This window comes from Phalacrocorax carbo, chromosome 1, assembly GCF_963921805.1.
Source record: "Phalacrocorax carbo chromosome 1, bPhaCar2.1, whole genome shotgun sequence".
NCBI classification, from domain to species: Eukaryota; Metazoa; Chordata; class Aves; order Suliformes; family Phalacrocoracidae; genus Phalacrocorax; species Phalacrocorax carbo.
In genome coordinates, this window is record NC_087513.1 from 100,993,935 (window position 1) to 101,020,609 (window position 26,675).

A 26,675-nucleotide genomic window follows, 5' to 3' on the forward strand; every position below is an offset into this window, starting at 1 on the left:
TTAGTTTTGGGTTTACTATGGTTCATCTCAGTAAAAAGGGGGAGCTACTGACACATTATTAGTTTAGTCACGTCTCCCTACCTATATAATAATATATTTACAGTTCTCTTTTTAGCAACAGCTCTTGAAACTTCACAGTATTTGACCATAATGAACTTAACTACCGGTTTCCTTACAGTTACTTTATAGATTTCAAACCTTTCCCAAATCTTAAAAAAAAAAACAGAGATGAAAAACTTAGTAAGATATGAAACAGTCTTTAAAAAGGGGGGAGTGGAAGCTCAGAGGACAGCATCACAACACTGTCTCTAAAAGTCTGGTAAGCTTAAAAATTTCACAAGGAAAGAAGTTGTTAGAAAACAGTACGTGAACAAGCATATCAGAGATTAGGGAGAACTGACTTATTGTGATACTTGCTTCCATTATATCAAGCACCACAACTTCTAACAATCACTCTGAGCTAAAAAACAGAATCAGCTCCTCTCAGCAAACTATTTTAGATTAACAAATCCTCTGTGGATAATCTGCTATGCCAGTTAGCAGGATTTTAAAAAATAAAACAACAAAACAAAACACCGGAAAAAAAAAAAAGGTGCGTGGGAGTCTTCAGTCTTTGTCCTGGCTAAACAGAGCCATCCTCAGGAGCACAACCCTTCACAGAAATGCAAATAAACCCGTCACATTAAATACTTCAGAAGAATTACGGACTCACTTCTTTCTTGCAAGAAACCCATGCTTCCATTTCTCTAGTCAAATTATCATATGCTATAGTTCATGCACATAGCGGCCTTTATTGTGATGGCACCAAACACTTTGCCTGCTATCAGAACCAAGATGTTCAGCAGTCACCGAAATATTGCCACAATGATAAAAAATTGCAACAAAGATTTGGGGATTCTTGGGAAAGCGTGATGACTGAATGATTACATTTACCAGTTTCAAAGCAGAATTTAAATTGGACGCTACAGTTTTCTATCAATGTTTTTCCGTGTAAAAGCACTGTGATGTTTTTAACAACTGAAAGTAGTCTGAAACTCAGTTTCCACCCCTGATCCAGCAGCAGGACTCCTCCCACTAACATTAGGCTAAGTCGACGCCCAAACTGAATCAGAGCAAAGAGCATTACTGACAGCCTCCCCGAGGCCTGGCTTTCTCTAGAGACTTCAGATATAAGCACTGCCTGAAATTGAGGCTAATTAGCCTGCAAACGCTGAAGAAAATGTAGCTAACACATACATTGATAAGACCCACATTTTCCCTCTATCATCACAGCGGGAATTCTTACCAAATGATAACGTCTGAAGGACATGTCCCACGTATGTATATATTGCCCCATCTCCACGAGACTTTCCTCCAGAACTGTCCAGAACTGACTAGGTTTAAAAGCAATTATTTAGCGATCTTGCGAAATCTGACAGAGTTTTGCAAGGACATAAATTCCAGGAGTGAACTGTCTGCGTGAAAAGGTACAGTACGATGCACAGATCCTTCCTGGAGCAGCTGTTTTCGAAAGCTGAAAGAGGCTATAAATAGAGTGCCACTTGATTGACAGTTCACATGAAACTAAAACAGAGTAAATAGGAAACAGTAGCTAGTTCTAGGGTGTCTTCCTTCAATATTCCCTATATATTACACTGTAGCATAACACCACCATCCAAGGGAATGGTTCACTATGCATGTATCATTCATACCCTCACATCCTCCTTCCAACACATTGTGAACCGCATTGTTTGTTATGGACTTGCTACGATGGGTCTCCTTTGATTTGCCAGCTGAAAAAGAGCAGCAAACAGAGACACATATAACCTACTTCATTTTGTACTGGTGTCCATAACTGTTTTGAGAAATTTACCAGAAAACCCCACCCAAACAAAAGCCCCGAGCAAACCAACCAAAGGGAAAAAATGCACACGGACAATGCCTCAAGCCTCCCAATAATATTACTATGTCAAAATGAAATGTTTGACTTGCATTTGTTCTGCCTGTCAGACCGCTGAAACAGTACAAAACCAGTATAAATTGGAAGAAACCTTACTTCCCATTCAGACTAGATTAGCGATGACCAACAATCAGTGTTACCTATTGACCACTGTGGTCTCAGTCTGCATCCAAAAAACAAAGCTCCTACGTGGAACTGCTGAAGTCTGAAAGAGAAAAGCCCCATATATACACTAAACGACACATAAAAAGGCACAACAACAGGCCTGCGTCTGGTAAATCTGCACGCAAGCAATCACACCTGACTAGCAGCAAAATTAGCGGGTGTATTAAGGCCATAAATGCCATTTTGAATACAAGCGTGATGGCTTTACAAGACAAGCACACCATGCACTAATCCCTTTCTTTAAAAGCAGAAGTCAGTGAGGACTGAGCAACTCTTGCCACAACCAATGCAGATCTTAACACCAATTCAGTGGGAAGCCTCTCCCAGGTTCTTTCTTCTCAAGGTTATAAAGCTACTGAACGTGTTTAGGTTAAATGAAAAACAGTAAACACGAGCCCTGAACCTAGTCACCAGGGGGATTTTGGTTTTAACTAAAGCTATGAACATTTTATTAGAGCAGTGTCCAGAAAACAGATTCTTAGTACACCTGGGAGGATGATTTCTACCGATCAAATCTTAATAGTTCAACCGGCAGAAACACAATCATGTAAAAGAAAAAAGAAAAAGAAAAAAAAAAATCTTACAGTCCTTCTTCAAAACCTACACACTACAGTCCTAATTTTAACATCGAGCTTTTCTGCTCCAGTTGGAGCAGGGGAAAAAATTCCTTAAGTATCCCGTCAGAACGATACCTGCGTTTGATCACTAAAAGTCAGAACAATCCTCAGGTAAGACTTGATTTGGCCAAGCGCAACTGTCAATAGGTTACAAAAGTCAAAAGCCGTTACATCACTAGTTCTCAACCTTTTTTTAATTTTAGGACCTCAGAAATTTTTTTCCCAAAGGACTTATGTGCACGTACACCCCCTCTATAGTAGGTGGAAACCTACCAGCCACGATCTTGCTTTTCTCAATTACCTTTTGTGGATTACTGAGTGCTCAGGGACTACAGAGAGAAAACTACTGAGTTAGACTTGGTAATCCGATATGCCACCTTAAATTCCAGCAGGAAACCAAATGAAAACCAATACCGACCACAGGCAGAGATGCCTAGGAGGTACAAGAAAACACACTTTTTGCAACGCTGTAAATTAGTTCCACCCCCAGTACTCCAGCGTTTCGACTCAAAAAGCAGGAATTATTTTGCGTTTGCGAGCAGTGAGCCATCTTCCCTGGAAAGCCACCCCACGCAACTCGGAGCGTCATTATGATACATGCAACAGACCGCCGCGCCTCCAAAAACACGTGAATAAATATCGGTTTTTAAATGTTTCGGGGCAGGGGGAGACGCAGAAGGCGTGCCACCTGCGCCGTCCCAAAGAATATCGGTAGTTCGTTGGCACGAAAGAACCCTCCCTGCAGCTTCGTAAACTTCAGGACAGAAACTAACGCTATTTTTAACTTAGGGCGCTCGGAAAGGGAAAATAACGAGCCTCGCGTCTGGAAGAGAGGGCAGCGCGGAGGCGGAGGCCTTCCGAGGAGCCCCCGGAGGGGCTGCAGGGCGACCCCGGGCACAAAGGCCGGCCCGGCAAGGCTGCGCCCAGCGCCGTGAGGCGGCTCAGCCCAGCGCCCGCCTTCCCAACGCCAGGAAGCTCCGGGAAGCCCGGGGAAAAATCACGCCGCGATCCCGGCACTGACGCGCTCCGTTGGCAGGCTTTAGAGGCTCCGGGCCGGTAAATCCGGACCCCGTTCGGCCCCCGGGGCACAAACCACGGCGCGGTTTTAAGCCGCCGCCCAACTTGCCGGCTGGGTCTCCCTCACGCAACAGTTCCTTCGGGGAGGGAGGCGGAGCGGGGCGGTTGGAGAGGGGAGCGGGGAGCCCTGCCGTGACCGGGACCCCGCCGAGGGCGCGGGGGGGTGGCTTGGGGGGGTAGGGATCCGCTGTCTCCTGCCCCCGCCCCGCGCGTGGGGAGAGGGGCGCCCAGCCCCCTCCCATCGCTGGGGGGGGGTGGGGTGGGGTGTAAGAACGGCTCGTCGGTGCCCGCCTCGCCCCCCTCCCTTCACTCCCTGCCCTTACCCAGGTAGTGCCTCCGCAGCAGGCCGGGCTCCTCCAGCCCCAGGCTCCGCTTCCGCACGTCCCACAGCAGGTGGGGGCCGTGCCCGCGGGACATGGCCCCGTGGGGAGTGGGGGGGCGTGTGCGTGGGTGCGTGTGTATTTGTGCTATCGGGCGCTCCGCTGGTCCCCGCCACCCCTCGCGATCACCATGGAAACCGGCTGGCCGGCGCGCGCGCGGCGCTCTCACGCCCGCCTCGCGCCGAGGTACCGACGAGGAGCGATCAGCGGCGGCGGCGGCTCAGCGCCCCGCCCCCATCCATGACGCCCCGCCCCCCCGCGGGGTCCCGCCCTGCCCCGCCTCCCGGCGCGAGGGAGGGGGCCGCGGCGCACCGAGGCTACAGGCCTCTCGCGGGAACTGGGAACGTCGCCGCGGGGGGAACCCCGCCCCACGAATGGGAACGGGCCGTCGTGGAAATGACGGGTGACGACAACGTCGTCAATGGCTTCACCGGCCGAATAGGCTCTCCCGCCAAGCGCTGAAGCCGCGGGGTGGCCATCTTGGGTGTGGGCGTATAGTTGCGGCCCAGAGTTTCCCGCGCCGGCCATCTTGAATGGGAGATTGAAGCCGTCCCGGCGGCCATCACTGAGCCGGGCGCTCGTGCCCTGCCCAGAGAGGCCCGCGGTACCTCCCCCGAGGGCGCTGGCGCCAGCTCTCCTCACGGGGCGGGGACAGGCCGTCCTAACCAATAGCACTGCGCGAACTCCGCCGCCTCGCCCCGCCCCTTGCAGAGGCCGCCAATCAGCGCTCAGGGGGCGGTGCTCCTCCCCTCGGCACGGGGGCGGGACTGTGGCGGGTAGGCGGGGCTTGCTGGGGGCGGTGGAAGGACGGCGGGTCGCGGAGGGTCGGAGCTGCCGGTGTGCGCTCTCCTGCCCCACCGCCACCGCCGCCTCGCGACCCCGGAGCTCCCCCGAGATGGCGGCCGCCGTCGCGGGGCTCCGCGCCTCCTACCATCGCCTGCTCGATCGCATCGAGCTCATGCTGCCGCCGCGGTTCCGGCCCTTTTACAACCACCCGGCAGGTAACGGGGCGTCCTCCCGCCGGGGGTGGTGGCGGCGGCGGCCCAAGGGGTGCCCGGCTGCGCCGCCTCCGGGCGGGGGCTGAGGTGTCACCTCAGCGGCGGGTCCCCCCGGGGGTGTCGTGGCTGGGGGCGGGGTGGGGTGCAGGGCCGCGCCTCCGTTACTCCCGCTCCGGCGCGGGGACAGCCGCCGAGGAGCGGGGTCCTGGTCGTTCGAGGAAAGCTGCTTTTATGTGGGGAGGAGAAAAGCAAGCCAGGCGCGGGGCTAGTTGTCCCTGCCGACCCTGCGAGGCAGCAGCGCCCTTGCCTGTCGCTGCCGCCTCTCCGCGGCTCGGAGCTGGGGGGCGGGGCGGGCTCCACAGGGGCCCGCGGGCTTCGGCCGCCGCTTCTTTCAGGGTGGCGGGCTGGAAAAACATGGGGGAGCGAGTGAGGCAGGCGAGGGTTTCTGGTCTCGAAGTGTACGCCGGTTTAAGTCAAGCTGCTGTGTACTTTATTTTCTTTCCGCCGAGTCCGGCGCCGCTACCGAAGACAGCTCCTGCCCTTCATGGATCCGCTCCCGCAGCTGAGGCGTTCCTGTGGGCTGGAGGGCCTTGGCCCCCGAAAGGCCCGAGCTTCCCTGAAACGAGCTACCCTTACCTGACCTAAAGCTTACCTTTACTTGAGCAAACACGGCTTTTTTGTGTTAGTAGGGAGAAACCTCTTGTAAAGTGATCTGCTGCAATGCCATTTAGGTGATGTTTGGCATGTCAACAAATTGCACTGGGTAGTTAAAAAGAGTGATAAAACCCTAAAATTCCATAGGCAGCTGTGCCCACTGTTTTGTTTCAGTGTGATATGCATCCTTGACTCTTCACCTACCTGGAATACGCACTGTGAAAATGGACTTTAGTCGGTTGCTCCATCCTCCTAGAATGGTCCCCTCATGAAATGAAAGTTGTTGCTTTAAAGAAATCACAATTAAAGAGTGAAAACTGCAGTTATTGAAATGTCTGATTTGTTCTGAATTCATTAGACCTACACATATAGACTTTTCTCTATATATATACACACACACTTATCATGAATGTAATTTTTGTATATAAAGAGTCAATGTGCCCAGCACTTCCATTGTAAAGGTGTCAGGCCTTTGAGTGCCACATTCACCCTGTGTGAAATGTGGCAGCTTGCCACTGCTTTTATTGAACGCAAGGCACAATGAGCATTCAGAACTTCCATGTTCATTCTCCATCAGAACTGTAGTACTAATTGAAAAAGGCATTGGAGGTTCTCTTGGAGAGCTTTTTCACTTCACAGAACTGCCAGTGGGCCACTTTTGTTCGCCATCGTCGTGTTGAAGTTAATAAAAAAAAAAAAACCAACCAGTTTTTAGGGACTCTGTGTATGTATCTATATATGTCTATATGTCTGCCGTAATCCCTACTGATGGCATGAGAAAAGCCACAGGGCAAGCAAGTTTTGAAACTGAACCTCGGCCACTTCTGTTTCAACCTTGAATGTCTTGAAGGCGGGTCTGGGAGAAAGTTATGCAATAGATGTCACTCTGACTGCAAAAGAAGTAGGTTAAAAATGAAAGGCTCACATTTTATCTCTGGTGATATCCAAGTTTCTAGTCTAATTTAGGAATATAAATATCATTATCATGAAACAATAAATCGTTTGTAAGAAATGAAGAACAATGCTTACTTCTTTTCTGGCACAAAGAAGACGTCCAGTAAAATAATTGATGCCTGGTCTGAAAAGCTGTTTCTTTGGCTGGCATTGCAGAGAGCGAGGCTGCTGGAGGACAGCAAAGGGCCTGGTGTGCAGCACACCAACTCCCCAAACTGCCACGGAGCAGGGAACATGGCTCTTGGCAGCCAGGGGGAAGTGTGGGCTGAGCGTGTACTCTCTGTCCTTTGGCCTCTTTCATTTGCTTTGCCTAATTAAACTAAACTCTCCAGGATGAAGAGTTCTTACGTGTAATAGAAATCATAAATTCTGTAAAGTGGACACATATATGAATATCCAAATTAGCCTCGGTATGTCCCTGCTCTGATGTGCTGCTGTCACATTCATCCTTGAAAACTGCTGGGTTTCAGGATGTGGGAAGAGCTCGTCCGGGCTGGCTGCTCGCTGGCATGCCTCCAGGAGAGGTGTTCCGCTTGCAGAACTGTTAGACAAACTTCCCTTATAACACGCTTGGCTTGGTACCTTACTTGTCTTCAGTTGTTTCTTATCAGGTTATCTAGTATTGATAAAAATTAATGTCAGCCTCGTGAAAACTTTACTAGTTGTTTTGAGAATGTCGATTTAATAATTTATATTCACCCCACATTCTCCAGTACTCCAAATGTGTATTTGTGTTTTAGAAGAAAATAGATTATAGTAATTAAAACTACTTCCATGGGACTTTTGTGAGACTGATTTGTAAAGAGCTATACTTGCAGCCCGATACTGACATACTAAGTAGCTGCCTAAGAGAACAGCAATTGAGGTTTATGTCTTTAAAGGATGAATATTGAGCTGTATTTATTCAACAATATTAGACAGTGTTAGTGGCTGCACAACCCCACACATCCTAAAAAAAAAAAATTAAATCCCGTGTAGGTAGAAACGATCAGTTACCCAAGCGAAAAGTGATGTGCTAGTAGTTATTAACTGCAATTTGAAACTTGATCGCTGTCACAAGCAGTGGTGGGTCTGAGGGATTTGTGCAAAGCTGCCAAGCCAGTTTTTGTTGCATTCTGTGTTGCGGTTGCCCTGCCCTTTTATAGGGTTTAGTTGGCTTTAAGGTGATGGGAGCAACTGTTATGTGTAACAATTAGTCTTATCCCCCAAATTATGAGTTGCTTCACAGTTGCTTGCTATAGAAACCTAACAGTTAATTTTTTGCAAGTCATAGGTTTAAAGCTGAGGGTGATTAAAAGACAGGGTATAAATAGTTACTGCAAAGCCTTTTTAAGGTTGAATTGTTAGGGGAAAATGAGCTCATGTAAAAAGCAAGCAAGCAAAGTCCTAGTGTTTATCGTTTATATTTTAAAACTTTACTCATAATATGTAACACATTACAGTGAAAACTTGGCTTCATCTTGCATGTTATCAGAACACTAAGCAGTGGCCTAGTGAGAGCTAAAACTTGATGTGTTTCAATGAAATCAGAACCTGTGTCCTGACTGTCTCCCAGTGTGGTGGGTTGATACTTTGGATTGTGGTCTCTCTTTTAAGACTGCCAGCGGTAGTCCTAGGTGAATGATTTCTGACATGGTTGGCAGCCTGCATGTTGTGGGTGTGGTATTACAGTAATTTGTTTCAACCAACCAGTTGCTGTTTTAGCACCACTGTAAGATACGTGTATTTGTAAGACAGATGGTTTCCCCCCAGATCCCATTCTGTTGACTTTTCTCCCTTCCTTCTGTAGATTTTTCTCCCCTTCCCCCACAATCCTCCTTTGCCTGTTGGTAGATTGTTGGGGTGTGGGGTTGATTAGGTGGGAAGCATTTTTTTTCCTAAAAGGACATGGTTATCCAGAGGTGCATGAGGACGCTCTCCTTGTGGCATTTGCTGCTATTTAAGCTTGCAATTTCTACTCTCACTTTAACCACCTAATGCTGCTGTGCAGCATGTCTTCTGTAGCGTGAAGAGATAGGCTGTGTTTTGGAAAGGAAGGAGAGACTGACTTGTTACAGTACCAGTAATAAAATATTTTGGGGTTTTAGTTTATAAGATTCAGTTCCAAAGATTTCAAATACTAATTCTGCTAGTTCAGCTGTGGAGTAGCTTTGAATCATTATATGGAAACTGACCTCACTAGTCCTAGGCCTTTTCCCAACTCTTTTCATTATAAATGCATTTTGCCTGCTCTAGAGTCCTTGTTTGCTTAAAAAGGAAATACAAAATCCTACTCACCTGTTGTGGAAATGGGTGGACTGGTGACACAGCTGAAGGTTGATGCACTGAGTTAACGAACTGAGTAGTAGGTGTTAGGGCTCATACAGTGCTAGAAACTGTGCTAATGTACAAAATTGGTTATTAAAAAAAAAAACACAACAAAACTTACTGTGGGTATTAAAGCAGCTACATCTCACCAAATAATTTAACTTTTCTTTCCCCCCTCTCCTTCCTCCCTCAGGTCCCAAAACAGTGTTTTTCTGGGCACCTGTTATGAAATGGGTAAGTATAGGAGGCCGGCTGGTGTGTGGATGTCAGTCAGAGGGCAACCTGCAGCAACCTGTTGAGCAAGCAGTAGTTTCCCAGCAGATATCTGAGCCTACAGAAAGGTGCTCTCTGCCTCATTTTTACAAGGCTCTATTTTTAAATATACATTAACAAAACTGGCCTTAATCATATACAGCACAACATGCAGGGGCTATAGCGGGGGAAAAATGCTGTGTGGAAAAAAACTGTACTCTTGGCTGAAAGCTTCACAAAATCTTTCTCTTGTGAAACATTAACTGTTGCTCAAGATAGGCATGAGCTAGCATATAATTCAAAACTCTTAAAGCATTATTTCTTCTGAGATTGAGGAATTTGAGGAGTATATTAAGGAAGCCAATTCCTAAGCCTCAAAGTCTGAAGGCAGGTTGAAGCATGTCAGAGTGCAAGGTAATCTTTGAGAAAACACAAGCAGCCACCACCTAGAAAAGAAAAAAGGCAACTGCCATTTCGGCTATCAGTAGCTCTCCGCTTCCCACTTGGTTACAGCCCTTGGCTATGGCTGTGTGCAGGTGAAGTATATGCCTCCCTCTAATTCACTGTACTCCTAAGTTGGTGTGTTGGTACAGATAAAATAAATAAGCTGTAAAATCATAAAGCTGTTTGATCTCCTTGTTTGATGACAAGCAGGGATATAACCTGCTCTTCCTATCACTAGCTGGTTCGTAAGTTTGCTGCTGTGAATTCCAACTTTTTATAGGCCACAGGCAATGCATTACACTCTAAGCTGTAGCTTGGTTTCTTTGTCAATCTAAACTGAAGCTGCAGTAACCGTGGTTAACCTTCCAGAGGCTCTCCCAGGCAATGTGCTCAAGCCTGAGCGTACAGGCAACTCTGTTGAGCAGGCTGGTGTCGACGGCTGCTGTATTAACAGAGCTAATACATGGATCTTTTTTCTTTTGTGAACATGCAGGTCTAAGCTTACAGCGAAGTTCTTCACTGAGAAATAAAAATTACTTTTCCCTTACATGGCAAAGGCATGTGTACTGCAGTTACTCAGGTGTGCTGAAAATCTGTACCTCTGTGACACCACAACAGCAACATCAATCCCATAAGTGAGGCAGCACACAGGAAGTCTCTACCCTTGAAAATGGGTTTCTTGATTGGAGCCAAAGGAGTCCTTAGTGGCAGTCAGTGAATTAAAAACATCAGGACTCTCTTACTTGTGGGATTTTGGTTTTTGCGGGTTTTTTTGTTTTGCTTTTTGTGAACTCCTGTTACATGAACATAAAATTGTATTTCCAGCAGAGGGCAATAACAGAGCAAAACAAATCATGCAGCTTGTTTGCTAGTAATGTTGGCAAGTAGATCAGCCAAGCTGTTCCTCATTTCACCTGGAATTTTTCTACTTTTACTGAAATTATATAAAAAAATAAGTACTTTTACCTCCTCAGGTGAAGCTGAGCGAAGACTATATGGTGTCATATCTATGTCTTCACCAGCAATATCTTAGCCTGAGCTTTAGGAAGAAGGGCCTCATTTAGTTAAGCTTCTACTTGTTGCATGAAAACCATTTTTTTCAGCTGCTTTCTTAAGCATCTGTGCTTAAATTAACCTTGTTTTTAATAAAAAATTGCCACCGTGTGGGATTTTATTGCAAGCCAATTGCACCCCTCATCACCATGTTCTAACTCCTACCGCAAGGGACTCTAAGTGGATGGTGTCTCTGAGCGTCTAATTACCCTGCTCATATAATACATCCCATCTCCTGCATAACGTGTATAGAATAAGCACCGAGCTGTGAAGCAGCTTCCCCTTGTAAAGCGTTTGATCTGCTACAGGAGGTCCTGGCACTGGACTGGTGCTCACTTGATGTTTCTCTTTACAGGGTTTGGTATGTGCTGGAATGGCTGATATGACCAGGCCAGCAGAAAAGCTCAGCACAGCACAGTCTGCAGTACTAATGGCCACAGGTAAAGCCAAAGTTACTCCATGCTTTTACACAGCACCCTCTCGAAAACTGCATGCACTTCTTTCTGAATCCTCCATCAGTACTAATCCACTTCTATAGAAAAGGCTTAACTATCATATGCTAGCTCTCACTATTGCTGTCAGATGATAACTCTAGGATAGACCTATACTTGTTATTAAATCTGTAAGAGCTCTGTGATTACGTACCATGGGATTTTCTACACATCTTAATTTGGAATTGTCCAGAGCAAGTTGTTATGAGTTAGGATATGAGTTTCATCCTTAAGTTACAATGATACCACTCATTCCACTGAGTGACCTCTTTTGCTTCAGGTCAAGTAATTTTGAAATCAGTCCAGGATATAGTGACTTTTTTAGAACAGACTTTAAGGGATTAAACAATGGTAGGGTAATTACACTAATGTAACTGGAAAGAATTTCCACGTGTTAAAAGTTCTTGGAAGCAGTGGTACATGGATGGCTGCACTGCTGTCTGCCGTGAATTTTCACACTAGCAGAAACAGTATTCTGTATTTAAGGTGTTCCACCAGATCTTGTCAGGGTCGGGACTTGTAGCAGCTAAAGCTGAAAATCAGAATTACAGCTGCCATCTTCTTCCTTCTCTGGACTTTATTGCGATATCTGACACAGCACTGTGCATTTTGCATGGCATGTAAACCTTTCTTGACTGGAGGATTCTGTAATCTCTAAGCTGGTGCAGCAAGCTGAATATACTACAGCAAAATGCCACTACCCTGCACTGGAGGATTAAGGTCTAGACTTCTGTAGAGCACAGAGGGTCTTTGTTTGATATTAAGACTACAATTGACCTTATTGTGTAGTTATTTTGGAAAAACGCAATACATACCTGTAGCTGTCCCATTGGCACTTGATGTGCTTTTAACTGAGAAATGGCTAGTTATAAGAAAAGCAGTTGCCTAACGTGAAGTTGTAAAACTTGTTTACTTAAAGTGGCCCATGATTCTGTCTCCAAGCTTAGGGGAATGTCTGATTATTTCACTTTAAAGACTTAACATCTTTGTACTTTCCCTTTCATTCAACAGGCCTTATTTGGTCAAGGTACTCTCTAGTTATTATTCCTAAAAACTGGAGCCTGTTTGCTGTGAACTTCTTTGTTGGCTGTGCTGGCGGCTCTCAACTCTTCCGAATATGGAGGTATGTATTAAGAAGGGCTATTCTACATACTATAACTAATTCACACCACCTCATCTTAACCAGGAATTTATAAATTCTACCAGCATCAATGTCAGTGCAACAGGCAAGAGGAACTGAACAATTAATTAAAAACACTGCAGAACTTTTTTGCTACATTGTTAGTTTTCTAGTTGAGTGGGAACGAAGCTTTAAATATTTCCAGTATAGCTAGAGCACTTTTTAAGGAATGCTCTATGTAAGCTGTAGTTTCTGGGTCTAAGACATTCTTTAAGAGCTGTAGGTCTGACTAATGAACAGCCTAGACTTTCTCCTCCTCGTAAGCTTTGCACTTCTGTCAGCTTTCAGTGTTGAATCGTGTCAGTCCCAGTTAAGCAAAACAGCTTGCTTGCTTTCTTTTAAGTATTTCTTGAGGGAAAATTTGGAGTTCTTTGGCTTCAGTACTGGCCAGGAATGAGGCAAACTAATTTGGAACTTCTTAGATGAACTAAACTATCCTATCCCGAGTTTCCACCCTCAAGTCCATTGTAATTTTAAACCTCCTCTGCTGAACAGATTGTTAGGAAGATGCTGTTATTGGAACTGGTGTTCTATTCTTAGTCTGTGCTTTTTTTTCCCCCCTGTAGGTACAATCGGGAGCTAAAAGCAAAACAACAAGAGCAGCTTCAGCAAAGAGATGCTTAACCCAACAGGTGAAATCCAACAACGCACAAACCCTTCCCCATGGGACCTAGCTTCACTAATTTTAATGTTTTCCTCAGAAAATGAAAGAGGAAATCTAACTATTTAGAGAGCAAGTGTTTTCTAAGTGCAAATAACAAGGTATCTCCATACACTTAAATAAAGTGCAACCTTTTAAACTGAAGTAAAGTTGTGTCATGTATTGTCTCTTTAAAAGAAACTGTTGATTATGCCTAGAGTCGCCCCACCTTATCCAACTCTGCTGAACAGTGCCAGGTGTGACATGGTTCTGTGACAGTCAGCCAGAGCCTCAGACTGAAGTAATCTTCTTTCATGTCACCATCAGACCTGGGTGGGGTTTTACTATACTTTCAGTAGCCAACAACAGTAGCATTTGCATGTCATTCCCTGATGCTTTTCCCTGGTAGCATAAGGATATTATTTTTGGCTTCAGCTAGGTATATCTTCATTTGTTTCCCAGCCACCACCATCTTTAACAAGAGGAGGGCAAACTAGTATGTGCCACTGGCATTTTAGCTTCTGTCATCCTTTACAACTAGAGGCAGAAGATGGGGCATAGGTAAGTACCTGGTTCTTGGGAGTGTGAAAAATAAACAGCCAAAACTTCCACTACTCACTTTGCATCCCCTCCTTAAGTAGAGACAGATTTCCTGTGAAGGTGTGTGCTCAGGAAACATATACGTGTCAGTTCTCCAAAGCTTTGGAGGCAGTGGTCTGCTCCCATCTGTGGCATGTTTGTGGCTAAACACTGAAGCCTTCCCTGAAAGCCAGCATCCTCCCATAAAGAGGAAAAATGTATCACCGTGAAATAGCTTCTGAGCAAAGGCTTTACATTACACTGCAGAAGCTCATCTGTTACTGAGAAGTACAAGGCAGTTGTGCTCACAGCGTGGCATGAAGGAGCGTCCCTGGCAGGTTCTCTGAGACTTCTTCCACCAAAGCTAGGAGTTGGTACCAGAGCTCAGGAATTTATATCTAGGAGAAAAAGGTAACTGTGAGACAGAGTAGCTCCTTCAGGATTCAGCTTCCAGGAAAATGAAGGCCTTGAAATACTGGAGATTTGCAAAGTCCCTACTATCCCCCAACCCCATTTGAGTTATCATTCCAGCGCGGCAAGGGTGGACAGGAAAGGAAACCATTCCACAGTTAGGAGAGCTACAGCACCTTGTTGTGGCACTGATGTCCCCTCCTTTCTCACCCTATTTATAATGCTATATTCTCCTGTGCAAAGTATTTGTGCAGGATACTTTAAGGAAAGCATCTTCCATTCTTACAAGACATGCACCTGATGGTCTGTCAGCTCCCCTTTTTTAGAGGCTGTCCTGCCGAGAAGCTCTTTCTCTCCTATATGTATTCTGCTACAGTTTCACTAGCATTTCTTAGTCCTCCTAGCTGAAGTGGTAATACAGGATATCAGTTCAAACTGTGAACCCTCCAGCTTTGTTGTTGACTGAGCTGACAGAGGCTGCAGTGACTGAAGAATATTACCAGAAAGACAGGTGGTGCATTTCAGTACCCCTCCCTTCCCAGTCCCTAAGCAGGTAATACTCATCCAGCAAACCAGTGATGGGAAAAAAAAAGTGTATTAAAATATTCACAAGATTACAATAGAAAACATGAAAGTCCATTCAAGAAAAAATATCCAAGATAACTGTTTCCCGATGAGTCTGTAAAAGAAAAGCACTAATAGTTGGTACACTGGCTCTTGATGTAATAAGGCCATGCAACGCATATCTAGCCCCCTCACACAGATTATACACCTGTCTTACAGGTGTTTTTTCTCTTGTGTACCTCCAAGACAGAGGTTTACAAAAGAGAAGTACCCAGTCTATGTTTCCAATTACATTTACCACATAAAAACAGCTGGCATTGCAGGGAGACAGAAAAGATTGCACAGCACACGGATCTCCAAAGGCATTGAACTTACTTTTTAGAGTGCAAAAATACCTTTACATGAAAGGGCTTATTAGCTTAAGGGCAGTGAAGAGAAGGGAAAGAGAAGGCTCAAGAAGAGTATAATTGCTCAGCATAGTTAATATGATTTTGTAATGTCCCATATAAAACTGTTACCTAATTATTAGCACCGCAGGAGTGTGGCCACAGCCCAGAAGCATTACCCACCTTCTCAGCTTTGATGGCTTTAAAGAGAAAATATCCTATTATAGAATAAGAACATTTTGTATTTGACGTCCTAGGTAGATACATTAATAATGCAAAATTCCAAGACAAGATTTCAATACAGAGTGAAGGTGGTGTGGTTATAAATCAATCAGCCCACACTTGACCTCTGTGAATCCACTCTACGGCAATGCAGCATCTAAGCTGCATATATTTACTGCAGCTACAAGACAGATCGTTACCTAAACAGTTCTCAGAGGTTTTAAAAAGTTAAAAATCTAATTCCAGCTCTTCTAGTCACAAATTGAAATATCCGTTGAAGCTTTGAAAGAAAACAAAACCCTACAGGTCTCCAGTTATAAATGACACATTGTTGAATTAGTTACAGGGACATACTTGCCACCCTGTAATGGCTCTTAATGCTATTTCATGAACACGCCAACCATCTCCCTCACAGAACAACTGCTGAAGTCAAAAGGGCCAAAGGAGATTTGACGTCCTGAGTACAGCTACCAATCTACTTAGATTAATACTTCATAATTATTTGTAATCCTCAAAATTAATTTCTGGTAATCAAAAATAAGGAAGAATGTAATCACTGTTAGTAAAAAGCCAAAACTTTGCCACTTTGCAGTTCTGTTCAAAACAAGGAAGATGAATGATGCCATTCATATCCCTGGCTCTAGGGGGTGCCAGTCGGCTTAACAGGTCCAAAACTGCACTTTTTACAATGGGTAGAAGGTCACATTTACCCATGAAAAGCTTTTTTATTTTCTCCTCAGCTGAGAAACGGATTTCAGATTGATCCCAGTTTTGTTTACGTGATGAATCAAGGAGAATTCATTGCAAGTCTTTTACATCACACAGACCGTCCCCAGCTTCACTGTCCAAGAGCAATGACCCACATTAACAGTTTTAGTCATCTGCTGCTGCCTCAAGAGAGGCTGCCTACCCCTCCGCTGTGCTGCTGCAAGCCTGCCATGCAGCACTTCTTAAAATAGACGGTCCTAAAAAGAGCTATCAGCAGTACTACAACAGGGCAAGGACAACACTCTTAGTGTTCCTCCACATCCAAGCTGTGCCTTTCCATGTGCAAAGAGCAGCATCAGAGAATTAAGAGAATAGCAGTAAAGCAAAGAGAGTTCAACTTCTTGTCACCGTAACATCAGAATACGATGGCCTTGTCTGACTTCAATCTCTGCTTGCTACCCATAAAGGAGGTATAAGTCCTCTGTCTCCTGAGACTTTGCTAATTAAGCAAACTTAGCATCAGTCCCTTTCACCAGCACAAGTTATCATATGATTAAACAAGCCAAGATAACCTGAGGGACAGGACATTCACAAGTGTTGTCTCATATTGCCTCAAGTTCTTTCGACTTCAGCCTGAATAAGTGATTTAAGAGCTACATTGTTCGTGTTTCCACGAGGGAAAAAGTAAAAATCAACAGCCGTTGCACTGGAGAGGGATTCAGACTGATTTCTGCTCCTCCTGGGGGAAGGGACTTTTTTTCTTTATGAAAAGATGTTCAGCATTTTCAAAAAATACTTCCAAGTTCATTCTGCCTTCACAAAGAGGATCCAAGCAGCCTTGCAATGAGCCTCCTCAGTACAGGCAATATGAACGTACCCACAGCTAAACGAAAGCAATGGAAGGAGATGTTTCCTAAAGTTAGTCAGCACCAACCAGATCAGCTTATTTCCTAACTTTAGCACCAGCCAATTCAGTGTGTCTCCTAAAGGTAGCACCTAGTCAGCATATTTCTTAAAGTCAGCACCAGATCAGGACTGTGCTCAGATTCTCCAGTATATTCCAACAGGAAAAGAAACAACTGTTAATAGCAGACTTCATAGCCAAGGACAGCCCTATCTTCTCATAGCAGCAAGTTTTTGATCACTACATTAATCAAAATGTCTGGAGAGATAGATGGTGATGGACAGGGATGAACGCAGGCAGATCAAAATCAAGTTTCTCCATCAACCATGTCAAAAGTGTTCATTTCTTGCTCAGTGTAACACAAATGTTGAGCAATGGGCACAAGTTGGAACACAGGAAGTTTGACTTAAATATGAGTAAAAAACTTCTTTCCTGTGCGGGTGCCAGAGCAGGGGCACAGGCTGCCCAGGGAGGGTGTGGGGTCTCCTTCCCTGGAGACATTCAAAACCTACCTGGACGCGTTCCTGTGCCCCCTGCTCTGGGTGTGCCTGCTCAAGCAGGGGGGTTGGACAAGATGATCTCCAGAGGTCCCTTCCAACCCCAACCGTTCTGTGATTCTGTGAAGTAACAGCTTGGTAGATGAGGAAAGCAGCAGTAGCAGGATTCATCCTGATCTTGATGAGGCTTCTAACAAAGACAGGTGTTGTCAGGAAACCAGTGAAGTCCAATCCTGATGAAAGAATGTAGTGTTGGCATACCCAACTTTGCTGGGAAAAAACACCACTGTACACAAAATAATTATTAAAGTTGCATTATCATAATCTAAGGATTTTCTAATGTGGTTCTGAAACGGTCTACCATAGGCCTAAAACTATTTTTCATTTACTTGATGTTACACTGGAATGTAGACTTCAGTTTGCAAAAATTAAGCTAAGAGTGTTGCCAGCTCACTGGAGGGCAGGATGAGAATTCCAACCAAGTTTTCAGCTGACATATTGAAGATGAGGTCTGAAAAAACCATAACAAGTACAGTATAGACAAATTTGAAGACAGTACAAAACCAGGAGTTGCTGGCACACCAGATGGTTGTGCTGCCAATCAAAGGGACCTGGACAGGCTGGACAATTGGGCTAAGCGGAATTTCATGAAGTTCAGGAAGCAGAAGTGCGAAGTCCTGCACCTGGGGAGGTACAACCCCATGCACCAGCACATGCCAGGCTGCCTGCCTGGAAAACAGCTTTGCAGAAAAGGACCCTGGGGGGTCCTGGTGGACATCAGGTTAAATATGAGCCAGCAGTGTGCCCCTGCTGCACAGAAGGCAAACGGTATCCTGGGCTGCATTAGGCAAAGTATTGCCAGCAGGTTGAGGGAGTTCATCCTCAAGGCATTGGAACAGGCTGCCCAGAGAGGTGGTGGAGTCACCATCCCTGGAGGTATTTAAAAGACGTGTAGACACAGCACTTCAGAACATGGTTTAGGAAGCATGGTAGTGTTGGGTTGACAATTGGACTCAATGATCCTAGAGGTCTTTTCCAACCTTAATAATTCTATGATTCTATTCTATCCTTCCCCTTTATTCAGCACTGGTGAGGCCTCACCTGGAGTGCTGTGTCCAGTTCTGGGCGCTCCAGTACAAGAGAGATATGGAATTACTGGAGCAAGTCCAGTGCAGGGCCACAAAGATGATAAAGGAACTGGGGTGTCTTTCATACAAGGAAAGGCTGAGAGAGCTGGGACTGTTCAGCCTGAAGAAGAGAAGGCTTGGGGATGGATCTTATCAATGTGTATAAATATTTGATGGAAGGGAATGAAGAGCACTATTTTTCTCAGTAGTGCTCAGTGGCAGGACAAGAGGCAATGGACAGACTTAAAAAAAAAAAAAGGAAATTCCACCTGAACACAAGGAAGCACTTATTTTGCTGTTTGATCACTCTAAGCGTTCAGGTTGCCCAGAGATGATGTAGAGTTTCCATCTGTGGAGATACTCAAAACCCAACTGGCGACAGTGCCAGGCAACCTTGCTTGAGGAGGGCGGGCTTGGACTAGATGATCTCCAGAGGTCCCTTCCAACCTCAGCCATTCTGTGACTGATTCTGTGAAACAGACTGAACTAGGAAATGGGTTAGAATCAGAGAGAAGGGGTTATGGTAGACCAAACCAAAAATTATTTGCTGCTACCAAAAAGCCAACACCACATTAGGATGTACAAAACAGAAATCCTTCTACTATACGCTACCCTGAGAAGACCTCAGCTGGGATGCCGCTTCTAGTTTTGAGCACCAGATTTCAGGATACAAACGGGTCAGTTAAAGAAAGATCCTCTTCAGCAGAAGAGAATTATCAGAGATCCTTAACAATCTACGAGGAGGTAATTTCCGAGTTTCTTGTTTCTAGATTATATTCAAGTAGTAGACTTGCAGAGAGGAAGGAAATAAACTGCCCTCCACCTTCTCTGTGCAAATACAGGTTACATAAAAAACCGCACATTTAAAAAAAAACCACAAAAAACAAAGAGTGAAGCCCTAGATTTCCTCCAGAGCTCATTCAGCCTCCACTACAGGCTTTTAAGAACAAATAAAGCATCTCTAAGAAAGTAACAGTGGTATAATGGAGCCATGGGAGGGAGGTGAGGGAGTACTGCAGCTTCCAGATCCCTTGGAGCCCATTTTCATGCTTATATGAAATGACAGAGCTTCAAGGAAGAAACATTTCATTGAAAGGTTCAACAGAGTCTGAGGCAACCACCTACAGCTATAGCCTCCTATCCCTTTAACTCACTAGGTCTTAAGTTTTCACAGGCAAGCTACCATTTCACAAAATTCATTAGATCAATACCATCCCTGTACCTTAAAGGACTAAGCTTGAATAGATGGGCTCAATACAGAAGTAAACAGTTCTGTGACCTGTGTTACACAGGTCAGGTAGGCCTAAACATTTCCTTCACTTACACTGCTAAGACATACATTTCTGATAGCTAGGAGTCACAATTTGGCTTACAAGACCAAGTGAGAGTGTCTAGTTTCTATGAGAAGGCAGCTTGTACTGAGAATCTGACCAAAGAAAGTTGAATACCCTGTATACATAAAGAAGGCTGTGAATATAAAGAAGATGCCTTCTTTATATTCACTTCAGCAAAAGAAATTAGGCCCTATAAGCAAAAAAAAATAATTTCCAGGTCAATCTAGAATCTTCAGATATTTTCCAGTTTCTCCGTTAATAATCAAGGTACAAATATTTTAAAATTGTGATGCGAGTTTTCACTTTCTCTCTCGTCACACAAGATACAAAAAAGAATATTGGCAATTCATAAGCAAAAGTCTTACCGCATTTCAACATGCAACATTGGTCTCACTTCTGTACGATTAAATAGACTATTTACACACAATACATATATATCTTTCCCTCTGTATGCACATGCATTGGTCCTAGCCTAGGCATCAAAGGCCACATGTGAGTTCTCTGGGTCAAATCTTGTTCAAGCAATTCCAGTCTGAATGTGTGTTTTCCTTTGGATAGCTTAGGATCTCATCTCAGTTCTTCCGAATATCAGCATAGACCACAGACTCTGACTTGTTAATCTTGTCGCTGTGCTGTCCTCCAGAGTGATCTAACTGCGCGTAAATGACTGGGCCCTGGGAACAGAATAAAAAAGCACAATCAGTATTTTTCAGAATAGGCCATACTGCCCCTTGCTTCCGCCGGGGCTGCAGCAATACCAAGGCTAAAGCAAAACCACAGAGCTTTTATGACTGCTAACAGCACTTTGAAGCAGGTGGAATGAACCTTCACCTACAAATGAGCTCTAGTCTGCCACCTTTCTCTTATCAGGAGCATGCCAAACAGCACTGTTTCTTCCCTTTACTACCATTACAGCTGCTTACTTCTCACAAAAAGCAAAATCTAGAATCCTTTGCTCTGAAAAGCAGCAATTCCTACATGCTGTGGAGCAAAGATACATGGCTTAGTCAGATGCATGCCAGATTTAATATTTTTCAAGAGGAACTGTACTACAGATTTACCGGTAGACAGCAGAGTATACTTTCCATACTGCCACTCAAGTCCTGTAAATCCCAGCACAGCTGTGCCACTTGGATAATGAGGGGGAGAACAAACCCGCAGCCACCTTATGACACCAGTCACTGCCCAAGCAAGTGATGGGATCAAGACTTACACAGCAGTGAGCCAGAAAATACTGAAATGGTGCAGTAACGCAGAATTCTTACCTGACTTTTGAGCCAAGCTGGGTAGTGAGCACCTCCACAGACACACTGGGCAAGCACAACCACATACCTTTGTAATATTTGCTGGGGTGCAGTGGAGGACATTACAGCACCATCTTTCAGCAGAGCATGCAAACACACCAGCACCTTCCTAAAACACCATGTCCTCCAAAACACAGCCCACCAGAAAGCAAACTGCAGCTATTGAAGATGGGCTGAAGACAGGACTGCAGCCTATAAAGAGCAGGTACCCAACAAGACAGGTGGAACCTTTCTGGAAAGGTTTGATGTGCAGCTCCTGTTCTGCATGCCCCGGCTAACAGAAGCACAGACCAGAAAGCTGCAACCACCTACCAGGTGACCTCAGCAGAGAGACCACACACACCCCCACTGCAGGAGGGAAAGGGACTGTCCTATTTGGGGATGGGTGGGGGAAATTGGTTTGGTTGCAGCTGTTTTAGCAGTGTTTGCTTCAACATCATTTCACCCATTTCACTCTGTTTCTGCTTCCCTTATGTCCCAGGAAGAAGTAGCCTTTACTGGCATCTCTCCTACCCACTTCTTCCCGGTACTTTAGGTATCCAGCCAAATTAGAAAACATCCCTGTGGAACTGACCCAGAAATCCTTCCATCTATCTTCCAAAGCAATTAGGGGCCAGAGACGAAAAGAGACCTTCCATATAGAAAACTGAGACCTTGAAGGACCTTAGGTACACTTCTGCACAGCTGTTTCCCCCCCCTCAATGCAATGGCAAATCATGCACCTGATAAATACCTTGTTCTCTTTCAGAAGTAGTTTAAATCCAAGTTTTCCTCCTTCCGGGTAAAGTATTTCCCCAAGTGATAAAGAGTAGAGTAAGGAGATGGACAGAAGGATGAAAACTTGCGAGCAGATATAAAATGCTGAATAAATAACAGACTGAGAAAATGCTCAAAAAAAATGAAGACACTGAAGTCTTAGAAAATTCTGGATTTCAAGTCTCATTAGTGCCACTTCTCCCCCCATCCCCCCACCCCGCTTTGGTTCTCATGTTCTTCTGGTTTCCAACATCCTATCAGGATTACATTACTAATTCCAATTAGAGTACAGTGTCTGCATAAACTTCAAGGCAAAGGGACTATAAGCTTTACTTGTAAACAATTTTGGAAGTCTCATCTGCCTGAGGCCATAGGTCAAGGGTATGATAAATTCAGCTTGAGAGCACTTCCTATCAGTTAAAAAAAAAAAATAAATCTGCAGCCGCCTAAAGCACTCACTATGGCATTTCAAGTTTTGTTCAAGTAATTCTGATGGGTCAATTTTCTACCACAGGAGTTCACTCAGGATCAGTTATCTGATCACTATTCTAATTTCATGCCAGGTTAAATATAGTTATCTTGCTGCAACCAGCGTGTTAGGTGGTGGTGGAAAGACTGATTGGTGTCATCACCTGATCCAAACTAAGCTATAGTTGTCTCAGTGTGTTCTCCATCACTTAAAGAAGTGGTAGATTAGCTAACACAGAGGAAAGGAGGACCAAGGATTTATTATAATGCTCCACCTATTTGATTTGCTGCCAACTGATTTTCTAGCTGATTGTAATCAGCACCAGGGCCATTTCTTTTCCTGCATTTGATACCTCCAGTGATCTGAATCTTTGTGAAGACTCTTCTGCCACAAGTAAAAGCTTCAAAAAAGTCTAAACAATCCAGAATTTTGACCTAATCCCAAATAAGCTCATCCTGACCCTTTGGAACCAGAAGACGGACCAGTGCTGCCATATAAAACCCAGGACTTTCCTAAGCCCTGCCATTTTTCCATTCAGAACTGAAGGGAAAAGAGTAGCAGGTGCACCGATACCTTGCTAAGGGTTTGTCAGCAGAGTCATGAATTGCAAGTTACAGCAAAGAAAAAGGAATTACGAAGTTACAACATCATGGTCTAACAGTGGTCTACAGTATCTTCAAATTTTTTAGATTCTGAAAGATGTTGCAACTACCAGAGATTCCAGCTCCAGGACATTTATCTGAAATTTAAATCAAGATTCCTGGCACCATGAACTGCTCCTTCCCAGGGTCCTGAGGTCCAGTTCAAAGCCTGGAACAGAGCTCGAACATAGCCTGTTCAGGTGTCTTAAACCAGAAAGAACATAGCCAGAGATCTGCGCTTAAGTTAATGTAGCTTTAGTGCTCCCCCCTTCTACGCTGATAAACCTACCTGCTTAGGATCTCTATGCCATACTGCTCTGTACATCAGAAATGCACTTCTATGGATGTTACTCTTTGAGATCAGCGGTCCTTCAGCCTGCCCACAAATGAATACTCAGCTACTTGCAAAGCACAAAGACAAATGACAGCCTCCTTGGAGCTGGCATATCTTGGGACAACATACATCTGCCCTCCAGTGTGCCTGCTGCAACCCAGATTACTAGCTAAACAAGGACATCCATGTGGGAAACACATATAGTTCTTGCCTTCGCTGGAAATGCTTTTCTCACTCATCCAAATAACAGTCATGGTAGAATATGAGTCACTACGGAATGGTGGCATGGAGAAGAAACACCACATATGAATTTGACAGGACAGAACACACCTGCTGAGAAGGAAGACACAGTGAAAACAAGTGGAGTTAATTCAACCAGCTGAACATTCACAGAATCAGATATGCATACTTTCAGCACTCTGGGGCACTCCAGAAGGCAAGGTCCACACTTGATAAATTTGCACCCGAAACACAAAGGAAGCACAAGATCAAGTGCACTTTCAGCTCAGAAGTGATGTGGACAAATACTTCATCACTGATTCTTAAACTGATACATAAATAACAAAATGAATAAACTTAATAAATTTAATTTAAATGCCACTCTTTGAGAGTGAACACCTCTATTACTGTTTTTAACTTGCAGAGGCAGGGGTTGTGTATTTCTATTCACTGTTCTTCTCCACCAGTGGAGCAAAAAGCAGTTGGTCACTTCCTACACACTCTACCAAGTAACAGGCTACAAGGAAGTCCACAGGCCTTTACTGTTTGACAACAGCCCTGACTGTGTGAACCACTGGTCTAAAACTGCCAGGCAATCCAAGACACAAAAGTGTGCGTGAATCAGCCAGCAGCCTGCAAGAGCTTCTGGGAACTGTGAGGAATCTGAATATCAGCATTTCACCTACACAACAGCTCAAAAACTTGAATACTAAAACTAATTTCTTGATTACCAAAAAATGTCAGGTTTTTACTTATATGTGATGCTAGATTTCAAGTATTTTAATTTGCATGTTGATATCACCCTTTTTTAAAAAAACAAACAGTGGATAGAAGTTAAAAATATAAGTGTAATCAATTGAAATTTAGTGTCCTTTATGATTTAAACTATCTGTTCAAAATCTCGCTACACTGCTTTTATTGTGGATCTTTTTAAAGGAAAGCAAATACGTTTACTTGCTGTTCTGTAAAGATGGCCCAGATGCTTAACAGAAGGCAGAGGAACCACTTGCTGGTACAAATGTTTGCCAAGAAAAGAAAATCCAGACAAAGCACTCTTTGCCTAACCAAAGAGATTAAAAAACTAAACTAAACAAAACTAAAGCCATTTGCCGTATTTTTCCTTTGAGGTCAGGAGTGTTCACACTTTGGGTTTTCCTTTACAAATATAACTGGAGGAAGACCCTGAAGGACTCTGTCAAGGAATACGCAGACTGGAATGACTCCAGAAGGGCAAAAGCACACTGATTCTGAGTTATCTTTACGAAGTTTAGATTTACTGTGACATGTTCCTTCCCGTACATTGAGACCTAAAACACTGGGGACATGGAAGGGTGACGACACTCCAGGTTTTCACACCAGAATGTTACAGAGAAGATAGAAGTATTTTTGCTTTCAAGATGTAAATGCAGAACAGCAAAACTCTTCCTCTATGTAGCTCTCAGAGCACTTGTGTGTACTGCTTCGTACCGTGACAGTAATTAGATAAAACATGCTGGCCTTTTGACCTAAGGAAGTTGACTCCAACAGTTACTGCAACATACATCCCACACATGAGCTGCTTTTTTTTTTTTTTTTTTTTTGGGGGGGGGGGGGGGGGGGCAATCACCTGTCTCATTCAGCCATTCTAGAAGCCACTCCATGAACTAGAAAAGATGAGCTTTATCTAGACCTTACAGGCAACCTGTTGCTACTAGATCCACCCTGGTCAAAATCAGAACTACTTTTAGATCTTATAACTGGAGTATATTGCCTTTATGTTCAGAGAATAACTGTTCTCTGAAGTCAGCAGGTAGCTTTGTGGGCCTATGTGCTAAAACTCGGGAAATACTGCACCTGCCAAGAACAAGATGCATCTCAAAACCAGTCCAGAAGCCCACAGTAGGGACTTTGACTTTACCCAGCTCACTGTCAGCACTGTATTTTTTTCCTGTAGTGTTAAACACATTAACACACATCTCCAGTATTTTGTCAAAAGAAATTGAGGAAGCAGGTATTAACTCTGATTTAGAAACCCATCAGTTCACACACTACTCTGCCGCCACTTGCTAAAAGGTGGGTAATTAAGAAAAAGTTCATTTCAGACTTAAACTCACTGAGGATCTGTACCTCCACAGGAAAATTGCTGGGAGTGCACAAATCAAGAGGTAAGAAACAGCTTACAAATAAGGAAAACCCGTACACTGCAGATAATCATATATTGCATAGAATCCCTGACTCATGCTCTCTCCCCTCTGACTAATTTCCCATGGGATGTTAAGTCTGCATAAGAGCCACCTTTTTCCTTCAAAGTCAGCAGAACTTTGCCAACACCAGCAGGCACAAGACAAAGCATGGTAATTCCAGGCCCACGAAAGTTGGGTGGCTCAGCGGAGGAGAGCTCTCGGCAGCAACAGTCATCTTCAAACTGATCATCACTGGCCACTGTTTGTGCTGCGCTGGCTCATTTCCTTGTGAAGGAAGTACATGTCACACAACATGCACCTTCACAGTGATGAGAGAGTAAGTAAAATTCCTCCCCATTACCATCCTAGAACAGATTAGGCAGCTTTATGGGGTGAATAGACATCTAGTAGATAATGTTGTCTCTACATTAAACAGCTACCCACCACCCACTCCTCATCCTTGCCAGGCTCTCATCCTTGCATTTCACCACCACTTGCGTATGTTAACGCACAAGATCAGAACCATCTTTTTTTATACATTAATACAAAAAAGGCATAAAACTCCACCACAACTAGTATCAAGATGCTATTATTTCAATTGGACTAAACCTATGGAAGAGTTCACCAGTCCCAGCTTACTACCCATCCCTTGTTTGGAGCAGACACTTTTACCCCCCAGCCCTCATTACCTTAACAGACAGCACCTAATTCATGTGTCCCACCCTGCCTTTATCTTTTCCATACCATCTCCCCCACGCTCTGGGAGGATCCTGCATCCGGAAGCAGCAGGAAGCAGTTTACCTGGTGTGATCTGGCGGGCACGCTGTTTACCAGACCCTCTGTGTCGGAGGGCGACTTCTGCGGAGCCTGCTTAACCGGTGACATCAAGCTCTCAGATGTACTGCAG

General features: G+C 44.5%; 3 protein-coding genes across 8 annotated transcripts in view; 1 reads left to right on the forward strand and 2 right to left on the reverse strand.

The window, feature by feature from the left end:
- The window catches only part of DCAF6 (DDB1 and CUL4 associated factor 6), an 88,765-nt gene extending 84,352 nt beyond the window's left edge, over positions 1-4,413 (reverse strand). For 3 of the 5 annotated variants that reach the window (XM_064468901.1, XM_064468895.1, XM_064468886.1), the window contains exon 1: positions 4,122-4,412. In XM_064468901.1, coding sequence (XP_064324971.1) covers positions 4,122-4,215 — 94 coding nt within the window. In that variant the 5' untranslated portion in view covers positions 4,216-4,412. Of the gene's footprint in view, positions 1-4,121 lie in introns of all 5 variants that reach the window. The other 2 variants (XM_064468876.1, XM_064468909.1) reach the window with 2 other exon arrangements.
- A 542-nt stretch (positions 4,414-4,955) lies between these two features.
- On the forward strand, positions 4,956-13,321 carry MPC2 (mitochondrial pyruvate carrier 2). The gene is made up of 5 exons (XM_064468925.1): positions 4,956-5,179; positions 9,285-9,325; positions 11,196-11,280; positions 12,343-12,454; positions 13,078-13,321. The coding sequence occupies exons 1-5, from the start codon at positions 5,074-5,076 to the stop codon at positions 13,133-13,135; spliced, it is 402 nt and encodes a 133-aa protein (XP_064324995.1). The 5' UTR covers positions 4,956-5,073; the 3' UTR covers positions 13,136-13,321.
- A 1,398-nt stretch (positions 13,322-14,719) lies between these two features.
- MPZL1 (myelin protein zero like 1) overlaps positions 14,720-26,675 on the reverse strand; it is a 41,939-nt gene continuing 29,983 nt past the window's right edge. The window contains exons 5-7 of one of the 2 annotated variants that reach the window (XR_010375670.1): positions 26,570-26,675; positions 18,819-20,557; positions 14,720-17,655 (exon numbers count right to left, since the gene is read on the reverse strand). Coding sequence is in view for 1 of the 2 variants with exons in the window: in XM_064468938.1 (XP_064325008.1) it covers positions 20,456-20,557; positions 26,570-26,675 (208 nt within the window). In the remaining variant the exon portion in view is untranslated. Of the gene's footprint in view, positions 20,558-26,569 lie in introns of both variants that reach the window. The other variant, XM_064468938.1, reaches the window with a different exon arrangement.

Coding starts and splice junctions, on each gene's coding strand:
- MPC2 (XM_064468925.1), top strand. CDS start 5,074: ATGGCGGCCGCCGTCGCGGGGCTCCGCGCCTCCTACCATCGCCTGCTC. Junction 5,180..9,284: donor CTTTTACAACCACCCGGCAG/GTAACGGGGCGT, acceptor TTCCTCCCTCAG/GTCCCAAAACAGTGTTTTTC. Junction 9,326..11,195: donor GGGCACCTGTTATGAAATGG/GTAAGTATAGGA, acceptor TTCTCTTTACAG/GGTTTGGTATGTGCTGGAAT.